The sequence below is a fragment of the Rutidosis leptorrhynchoides genome, chromosome 6, assembly GCF_046630445.1.
Source record: "Rutidosis leptorrhynchoides isolate AG116_Rl617_1_P2 chromosome 6, CSIRO_AGI_Rlap_v1, whole genome shotgun sequence".
NCBI lineage: Eukaryota > Viridiplantae > Streptophyta > Magnoliopsida > Asterales > Asteraceae > Rutidosis > Rutidosis leptorrhynchoides.
The window spans coordinates 154,189,592-154,200,040 of NC_092338.1; the positions used below are offsets into that span (position 1 = coordinate 154,189,592).

At 32.5% G+C, this 10,449-nt stretch overlaps 1 protein-coding gene across 1 annotated transcript; it reads right to left on the minus strand.

Annotated features, from left to right (window-relative positions):
- Positions 1-598: 598 nt before the first annotated feature.
- LOC139853321 (bifunctional 3-dehydroquinate dehydratase/shikimate dehydrogenase, chloroplastic-like) lies at positions 599-10,109 on the minus strand. Its single transcript, XM_071842694.1, has 10 exons — positions 9,722-10,109; positions 5,343-5,436; positions 4,653-4,874; positions 3,209-3,549; positions 2,770-2,833; positions 2,552-2,660; positions 2,178-2,327; positions 1,951-2,099; positions 1,694-1,856; positions 599-902 (listed from the first exon to the last, which is right to left on the minus strand). Exons 1-10 carry the CDS (start codon positions 9,973-9,975, stop codon positions 859-861), a joined length of 1,590 nt encoding a protein of 529 aa, XP_071698795.1. The 5' UTR covers positions 9,976-10,109; the 3' UTR covers positions 599-858.
- Between the last annotated feature and the right edge of the window lie 340 nt (positions 10,110-10,449).

Genomic DNA, 10,449 nt, shown 5'->3' on the forward strand with positions numbered 1-10,449 from the left:
CCTTAATCTGTTGTTGCTACTATTTTGATATCTTATCACCTTCCTTTTTATTTCCTTTTGTTTTATATTTCAAGACAAAACTAGAGAATAATGATTATTATCTATATAGTCTAATAAACTTCTAAAATGATAACATCATCATTAAGCTAAATTAACCTTCAATTTTCATAATGATAATGTCATAATTATATATTAATTTAATTAAAAAATAACACAAAATCTTTTATAAAAGAAAATATTAATCTCTCATAAATTGTAATTTTATTTTTCTAAAAAAATTTAAAAGACATTTATTATTATTAATAATAATTATTATTATTAAAAATATAAATATAAATATTCAACTTTGAGCGAACTTTATGTTTGTAAAATCAATGACAAGTTTCTTAGTCGGAATCCGTGATTCCACGGGGCAATAAACTAAATGACTTTTAACATTTACATTCACTTAATACCTAAAAATATCACTGTTTCGTTTAAACAAATCCGTGTTTCCACGGGTCATTTCACTGGTTTTTATTTTTAATTCCCAAGATCCAACGTTATGTATGTATTACTATTACTATAGTCTATAGTCTACTACTAACCGGTGTATTGATAACGGTTGAAAAACTCCATTATTGATTCAATTCAAAAGGTATATATACAGTAATCAATCTAGATCCATTATTGATTCAACAACAGACCTGAACAATTTTAAGTAAAATACACGTACAGATCATCCTCATGTATGAATTTCTTTTGTTTACTACACCTTCCATAATATCTCAAGCAATCTGGCAAATGTACAAGTGGTTTTGTACTCTTCTGCCCATCGATGCGTGTTTGGAACCCGAGCCAAGAGGGTTGTTGAAATAATTAAAATTGTTCTAGTACAACCTTGCGCATGAAGTCCTCCGGTGCTGTAGTATAGAAGAAACATTAGATTCATTTTTCAGAAACTTAAAATGTTGTTCAGTCATTTATCCAAATTTCCACATTCAAAACATGTCTCTTTTTTTTTCTTCATAGAGATAAGTTGTAATCTGAATAACTTGTACTACCATCTTAATAAAATACTAATGTAATTTTCTTTATTCTTCTCCCAAATAAACACAAAGTTGTCTTGACTTAAATATATAAACGGATAAAGTTTTTCCAGTTCAGGTTACAGCGAGTCTTTTTGTGATTCGGCTCTACGCGCCTTAAAATATAGACAGTTTATGACCCTTTCCTGGCCATCTTAAAAAATTTACCCAGTGAAGTTCGAACCAGAGACCTGTTGCAAGGATACAAAGACTTTCTACCACTGTTTATACGACTCAAATATGTTTAGATCAGTGTTGCAGAACTCGGAATTACTCCACGAGTACTCAATTTTTGCAAGTGGGGCAGTACTCAAAACTCGGGATTACTGGAAAAATCGGTCATAATTCGGCCAAAACTTGTGATTAATCGATATATAAGTCAAAATTTGTCAAAACTTGGTCAAAATCGGTCAAAGTCAAACTGGGTCACCCAAGTTGCCCCGAGTACTCCATAAAAAGTCCCGACAGAGTACTACCCGATTAGTGATTTTTGCGACCTTGTTTTAATAAAATTATGTGATAATGAACAGACATCTAAATATTAATCACTTCTTCAAAAAGTAGAAAAACGAAACATGCATACAGAAAAATAATAGCTCATAAAGCAGGGAGATAAGAATGAGTACCTAATCCATTTGTGAACAATTTGAACTGACCAAGAGCTTGTCTTATAAACATCTCAACACCGCTTACTACCGTAACACCAACCTCTACAGCCTCTTGCAAAAGCCGCGTGTTTCTAGGCGTATAAACCGCATCAAATATAAGATCATATGATCTTAAATGCTCCTAATGAAATTAACTATGTTAGTAACTTCATATTCATACTCACAATCCATTTTCACAAATATATTGTTAAAATAAAAAAAAAATAAAAAAGAACCTTGGAAACTGGTGTTAGATGTACATCTGGTTCCATACCAATCGCAGAACAATTCGCAAGAATCATTCCGTCTTCGCGACAAAACGTTTCCAATTGTTCAAGCGGCAAAGCCTCACCTGAAACTGCTCGTGCAAGAGACTCTGCTCTCTCTGTCCAAGAAAATTTACCGTCAATAAAAAAGTTATCAAACTTCTAAATTAGTCAACGTTTTAAGTCAAAAGGTTTACCAAAGTTACGATTGAAAATAACCACACGTGCTCCTTTGCTTTTGGCACCAAAAGCTAGTGCTCTTCCTGCACCTCCAGCTCCAACCAATACGAACAATCTTCCAGAAATAGGCGACTCATTTAGTACCTTCCCATTTGGTTTCTGCTTCTCTGTTCATCGGTAAAACTCAACGATTGATCATATCATGAAAACTAGCAAGTTGAATATGATCTTATTAAATTTTCGATGGGCCAAAACTGTTTTGGTTATTATGAATATTCATCCATATAAAACGACTGCAATTACAAGTTGAAAAACAAAGGAAAAAAAAAAAAAAAAAAATTCAAGTAAACAAAATTAAACTATATCATTGCATAAAAAGCAGTTATGTTACCTTGCAGTGCATCTTCAATTGCAGTAATGCAAGCATCACAATCGGTGTTGTAACCAACCAGTTTTCCATCAGATGGTCGTCTCACAATGGTATTTACAGCTCCTATTGACTGACAATAAGCAAATTATGTCCAAAATTCAGGTCAAATGGAACATGATATACAAAGATTATAACCATAACCATTATATATATTATATATCACTAAGAAAAACTTTTACTTTAGCGAGGGGGTCAACTTCATCGCAGCATGCTACCGCTGCTTCCTTATGTGGCAATCCAATACTAAAGAGAATACAGGCACGCATTAGAAAGACCTAGTCAATAAACAGTATTAAATTTGTTGTATCTCTAATGAGTGAAAAAAAACTAGCTTAAAAGGTTACAAGGAAGGTATCTTTAATGCTTAACACCTTTTCATTTTAACAAAATATAGTTATTGAAAAACATAACTTAAATCATATTTGGCACACTAACTAGTAGCTATGGTAATAATAAAAATAAAATTGGACAAAAAAGTGTTTTGGGTTAACTCGGCCAAGCTGGCCCATATATAAAATAGCCCGCTGCCCAACCCGCTCATTTTGCCACCCTAATAAAAACTAATCCATTTCCTATAGATTCTAGAAAGTCAATGATCAAATGAATCGATTGAAGTACCTGAAACCAGCAAAGTCTGTACATGAATACACTCTAAGGAACTCCTTAATATTATCAACAAGTAGTGGGACATAAATTCCATTATAACCACAATATCTGAACGCAGGGTTATGCAACAAAGGACCTTTGCTATGACCAACTGGATTCGATACCACACCAAATACTTTTGTATCTAAATCTACATTATCAAGCTTATAAACGTTCTTGATGCTTAGTAAAGATGGCAAGCCAGGTACAGATCGCCCACCTAACGAACCACATACCATAAAGGCGCCGTATTTTGGGCCCAACAATTGGCTTATAAGACCTCTATCTCCAACGGCTCTTACAATCACTGGGACCTACAAAATGTTACATATCACACAACTCAGGCATTACACATCTATAAAAGTTTTCACTCCCTTCATTGCAGATGAAAAGGTTTTTCCCTTTTGACAATTCACGATGAGAAAATTATTTGTGCAACAAACTGCATACAATATTTAAACAGTTAAATCAGGGGCGGATGTAGTTTAGTCCCCAGTGGTTGCACGGGACAACACTAAAAAACGCGATGCGGTGGAATTTTTTTTGGGTTTTTAACTAGTGACACCAGTGGATATTGTAAATTTTTTTGAGTGACACCATTGATATAAGACATCTAGTAGTAATTGTTTTGGAGTTTTAACCGGTGACACCAGTGACTACCAATCCTAGATCTGCCAATGAGTTAAAGAGCTAACAATGTATAAAATATGTTCTTTTTAACCTTTATCATACACTTTATACATAATTGACCCAACTAATTTAACGGCCACTCATTTATACATCTAGTTTTGTCAGTGTTGTAAAAGTTGGTCCCCGACTAGTCGGATTTGAGGACTAGTCCAACCCGACTAAGCAAGCGTTCAAAGTCGCCAATCAAAGTTGGTCAAAGTCGATCAACCGGTCAAAATAGGCCAAAGTCGAATTTATTTGGTTGAAGTCGGATTTATTTGGTAAAAAACGGTCAAATATGGCCCAAAGTCGAGTAGTCCCTACAAGGTCCCAGCCGACTAACTTTTACATCCTTGAGTTTCATGTATACCAATTCCGATAAAAACACATTGAATGTCAAAAAAGTCCTTCAATTTTTAAAAGCTGTCACCTCAGCAAATAAGTTTCGTATTCTCAAATATACGGGCATTTTGATTACTTTGAAGATTTTCAAATGAAAGATCTTACTAATTATACAACATAACATACTAGAGTGGTCTATACACTATTTTTACCACACAAGTAGGCTCCATTTATCACCTATGGTAACCTAGTGATAAGACGCCCTGATGTATTCACAAGAGGATATGTTAGGTTCGAACCTCACTATAAAAACATCTTTTGGGTAGTCAAGGAAACGGTTAGAATAGGTCACCGAGCCAACTTTAAACATTTTAAGTTAAACAAGACGTTAAATAAGTGATGATACCTGAGAATGAGTAAGAACATGAAATACAGGAGCTACATCTGTAATATAAGCAACTTGAGTCACAACTTTGATAATATCAGCTCCAGTTGTCTGAAGTGCCACAAGCAAATTCCCTAATTTTTCTTTGCAACATTGTATTCCACTTTTCACATAGCTTGAGACTATTATCTTTGTATTTGCTCTTTTTACCATCAACTCATTAATCACCTCATCAGTAGCCAACTGTACCATAAATAAACACTTTCAGGTCACTACATATGTTTTTAGAAAGTTCATTCTATGTTCAATATTTGGTTTCAAACCGTTTAATTCGAAAACGAACACGAACTGAATAAAAAGAAAATCAAAATGAATTTGAATTCACTTCTACTTTTTTGAATTGGTTAAATCAAAAATTGAACTCAAAACTGAATTCAACTAATAATTAGGAGTGTTAAATTCAACTAAAGTTGAATTCACAAATCTATTTGTTCTTATTATCTGGTTAAATTAATATTTGTTTTTTAGTTTCACATATTGACCGAATTGAAATTTGATTTTCAGTTTCATCTATGACTTTATAATTGGCTTTTCACTTTTTCCACTAGATTTCAGTGTTGAGGCCTAAAATTTCAAAAGCAAACCGAATAAACAGAGGAAATAGAAAACTGAACCAATGAACACCTAAAGTTCCAAGGAAATTGGGCTAACCTCCATATCAATTTCAACAAATTCTACGTTCAATTCAATTGCGAGTCTCAAAACTTGCAAGCATTTGTGCTTTGAATTTTTCTGTGAATTTAGCCTGAAAATTATGAACAGAAATGTTATTATTAGGGTGATTCATCACGATCAAAAAGGCCCATTGGGCTTTTTGTCTTAAATTGGCCCAGATTTACTTTTAAAAAATTCATCCTCCATTGCCTATGTTACAACTTACTGTACATCATAATCGGATCATACAAAATTTAAGAAAAAATAAAACATTGTATTGTATGTGAGTAATAATTTATTTTATTTTTTCTAAAAAATGGAAATCAAAGAGAACAGACAAAACCTTATCCATTTACTAGTTACTAGTTTATATAAGAAAATTTAGAGTAGTGCTATTTGATTCTAACAATCATCCTACTCAGTTAATTAAAGATGGCAAGTGTCTAATTATACTTATGGTCCTTTGTTTCTAAATAGAAAGACACCAAATTCTCCGGAAAGCCCTATCTTTCGAAGGAGTTTTCGATTTGCTCCCCCTGACGAGCCCCCTTCCAACCTAGCCGCCCTCCCACTCTCTCTCATTTATTCAACGAAAAAACTCCAAAACGTGGGCCTTTCCGTTCAGAGGTAGCGGATGTTATTTAAATGGATATGAATGATTTAAATGGATGATAAGTGGATATGAATATGGATGATGTGAAAAAGTGGTGGATGGGGGTATGGGTGATAATTTCTCATCCATGGATATATCTATTTGCCACCCGAATACATATATTGATATATACATATAAATATTTACATATTTACTTAAATATATGCGTTTACATTTACATATACTTATATATGTACACTATAAACTAGTAAAATGTTATCGAAAATATTAATTGATATATACATATTTACTTAAATATATGCGTTTACATTTACATATACTTATATATGTACACTATAAACTAGTAAAATGTTATCGAAAATATTAATTGTGAAGGTACAACTATGTGGTTATATTAAATTCGTATACTTTGCGTATATTACATATCTTTGTTAAAAATATTTTGATGATTTCATGTCATAAGAGGAATATTTTTAGAAAAACAAGCATCCAACGGATATCCGTTTACCCGCTTCATCCAACGGATATGGATATGGATAGATAACTTATATTTAAATGGATATGGATATCGACTTTAAAAAATAAATGAATTTTGATATGAATATAGGTTCACCTGATCCATATCCGATTCATTGTCATTTTATAATTGATATTGCATATGTGATTAAAAATCAGAATAGAATAAGTGAATGACATACGGCACACTCTTAAATTATTTGAAGGATTGTTAGGATAAAATGTAAGAAAAAAAAAACTATACGAAGTACCGTGTTTTGGAGTAGAATGCCTTCTGATGTGGGTTATCAACCTACCCATATAATATAATTGTTTGGCTTTGTAAAAAATAAAAATAAAAATAAAAATAAAATAAATCAACCTACCCGCACTAAACCTCCCATAGTATCGAAATGGGTTCTCGACTTACTCTTAGTACTGAATTGAATTCTTTAGGGGAAAAACATTACTTCTATGAAAGACTCCATAACTTCTTTTCCAATAGATTGTAATATTGTTTCAATACGTTATATTGTTGGACCACTCCTAACAAGTCATGTTTTATGCGTGCCTTTTAGGCACCGATAGTAGTGATGTGCCCTCACCAGGCTCGCCCTGAATTTTGTCATGAGATAACATAATGGAGCATGATGCTTAACCTTTTATGTGGTGGATATTAATAATTAATAATATTGATAATGATATAAATAACATTGATAAAATAATATAAATATAAATAATATTGATAATAATATAAATAACATTGGTAAAATAATATAAATAGTATAAATAACTATAAATATAAATATTAATATAATTAAAGGTGGGTTATGTCATGTTTTTTTTTTTTTTTTTTTTTTTTTTTTGTTTAGGAAAGCGAGGAAAACCCTCCTATGAACGAGCACATTGGCTCCCCCATATAAGGTAAAACCTCGGGTAATCGAGCCCCCCGAGCGCGAGACCTGGTACCGGGTGAATTGCGCATTATGCGCACCCTCTAGTCACACTCCCTTTTTGAACAATTTGGCATAGCCAAGAATTGTACTCGGGTGATGTGGGTTATGTCATGTTGAGGATATATGTCATGACTGTAGTGGTTGTGTCCGTAGGAAGAATGAAGAAATGCTGATGTGACACTCTGTTCTGGTGAAGAAGTCATGATTTAGAGTGGTCTTGTCATGTTGTGTAGATTTCATGATGAGGACCGAACATGGCATGTCAAAAATGAAAACATACACCATAGATAATGGAGTGTTTTGGCCATGAATGCCCGTGCGTGGCATGAGAAACGCCCACAAAAGTCTGTAATGAAGCGTTTGGGGTGGGGGTGGAATGTATGACGTTGGTAATTGAAAAACGGGGCAAATTTGAAGTGCTTGTCAATACTAAATTATTTTTTTTAATCATTTTCTTATCTTGACAAATGAACTTCTAATTATATATTATCAGATCACCTGAAACTTTCACCAACTCTCACCAAAAAACTCCACGTCATAGTCACTATTATCCGTGATCTAAATTGCTCTAGAATGAAAGTTAATGCGATATCGGGTGATAATCTAAGAGACGTATTAAATAAAAAGTCAGAGGATAAGACGATCACGACATTAATATGTTCCAACTTCTAGCACACCCCACCATCCTCTTCAATTATTCGTGAACCATGAACACTATATTAAATGATGCTATGGTCACTTTTAATAATTTAAACATAATATAAGCATTTATTTATTTTGCCAACAGAAAATTCTTAGACCAATTCTAATGAGACATCAAAAATTCCGATGACATGGAAAGCTAGGTGGCAAGGCTCCTGACGCCTCTAATGAGGCGTCAGAGCTGACGGAAAAGAGGCGTTAGTCATATATGTGACGGAAATGGGAGAAAGTGTCAAATTCTCTCCCGCCAATCAGATTTTAGCATTAATTTTTATATATTCTTAATTAATATATTTTATATCTAACACCAACAATATTTTACGACATCACTCACCATAAATTTAATACTTAAATTTAACACTCGTCATTAAAAAACTTCACTTACATTGTTGCATCATCAAAAAGTACACAGTTTGCCTTTGACATCACAGTTTGGATTATATATGGTCTTATCCAAAACAATTTGACAACTTTCCCATTTTACCTTAATTGTATTAACACATTCTTATGCAAATTGTGCTTTTTTATTTTTTACATAATAATGAAAGTATTAACTATCGGTAAAGAAATAGACCAACATAAAAACTAAAATTTCTAATAATTGCTGACATGGATGTATAGCAACCTACCACTGGTGGCGTCTGACTCGCATGTGCATGCACCTTAAAAACTCTCGTCGTCTTCTCTAACTTTCAAAATTTTTTATTAAATTTATTTAATTAACTATTCCATTTCTTGTTTTGCTCTCAAAACTTTATGAACTAAACTACAAGGATAAAAATAATGGAGAATTATTTAGTGGTCTCAACATGTACAAACTAGTGGATGTTAAACACGAATTTTTTTTGGCCTAGCGGTATGTTAAAGAACCTTTCAATAAAAAAGTTTGAGGTTAAGTCTTACTTAGGCCGTAAATATTACTCTAATATTCATAGTGATTGTACATACTATGTGTTATAGACTTATACTGTAGTATTCAGATGGTATCTTTCACAAAAAAAAAAAAAAAAAAATACGGAGTAGTATTAAGATGGTAGATTTGTCATTTAAAAAAAAAAAAAAAAAAAAAAAAAAAAGAGACGCACGTGCAATAAGCTAGTAATGATAATTACCTAACTAACCTTCATGATCAAACATATTTTGTTGTTAACAATTAAGAAAACTTTTAGACTAGTTGATAATGAAAATGTGTTTGAAAGACAATCAGCTCGTTTATCGTATTTGATCGATTTAAATGACAAATTTGCACATTTAGTTTGACGGTATTTGACTAATGATGTTTGTTTTTGAACGATTTAAATGACAAATTTGCTCGAAATTTCGCCAAAGGCCAAAAGACTAATATAATGTCTGTTCAGTCAACATTGTCAACTATCAACATTTTTACAATGACCAGTGATATATCCACCATCATTATGCATTACAAATTCTTAATCCATAATTTTAGTAGATATATAAAAAATAATGGTCATCTCCCTTTCACAATAACAATACTCAATTCATCATTATGCAAAGATATAGAGGTAGCAAAATGTAGATACTCATTTCTTCACTCTAAAAAACCCATTTACAAAAGCTAAAAGAATGTCAATAAATGAAAGATGAGGTACCTGAATGAAACAATTGCAGGAAGAGTTCTTTGTTTCAAAAGAAGCTCAACATCAGAAATATTGTATGAAAAAATGGAATCTACACAAAGCTCAACAAGATTTGCACCTTCTTCTTTAGCTTTTTCCAATGATTTCATCATTTCTTGTGTGGATTCACTTTCAATTGTAGCACATATTAAAAGATTGTTTTTGAAACCCATTTGGGGTTGAGGTAGTTGTGATGGGGAGAAATGGTTTAAACTAGTTGTATACATGCGTACGTGTGTGTATGTGTGTGTAGCATTCTTAATAGAATCCTAATTTATTCAAAGATTGTAAGTTCTTGTGGACTCAATAAATGGTCATTCCCACCTACCCCCATTGAGAGGTATGATTAAGTATGCCTCTTTCCTTATCAACGCATGTGAATATTTCATTCCAGTCGAGTATAAGAAGACTAAGATTTTTAGATAATATTATCTAGCTTTAATCATGTGAATTCAAAAATTCTTTGATATCTAAGGGATCAATCTGAGTATGATATGTGGCGCGACAATCTATTGAGAAAAAAAAATTCAATTTTTTTTTCAATTTTTTTTTCAAACACATGTGATTGAATTTGACATGCAGAATCACATGTGATTGAGTTTTACAATCACATGTTATTTACATGCAGAATCACATGTGATTGGCATGCAGAATCACATGTGATTTACTGCATGTTAAATCCAATCACATGTGATTGGAAA

Coding starts and splice junctions, on each gene's coding strand:
- LOC139853321 (XM_071842694.1), bottom strand. CDS start 9,975: ATGTATACAACTAGTTTAAACCATTTCTCCCCATCACAACTACCTCAA. Junction 2,328..2,551: donor AATTGAAGATGCACTGCAAG/GTAACATAACTG, acceptor ACCGATGAACAG/AGAAGCAGAAACCAAATGGG. Junction 1,857..1,950: donor ATCTAACACCAGTTTCCAAG/GTTCTTTTTTAT, acceptor TAATTTCATTAG/GAGCATTTAAGATCATATGA.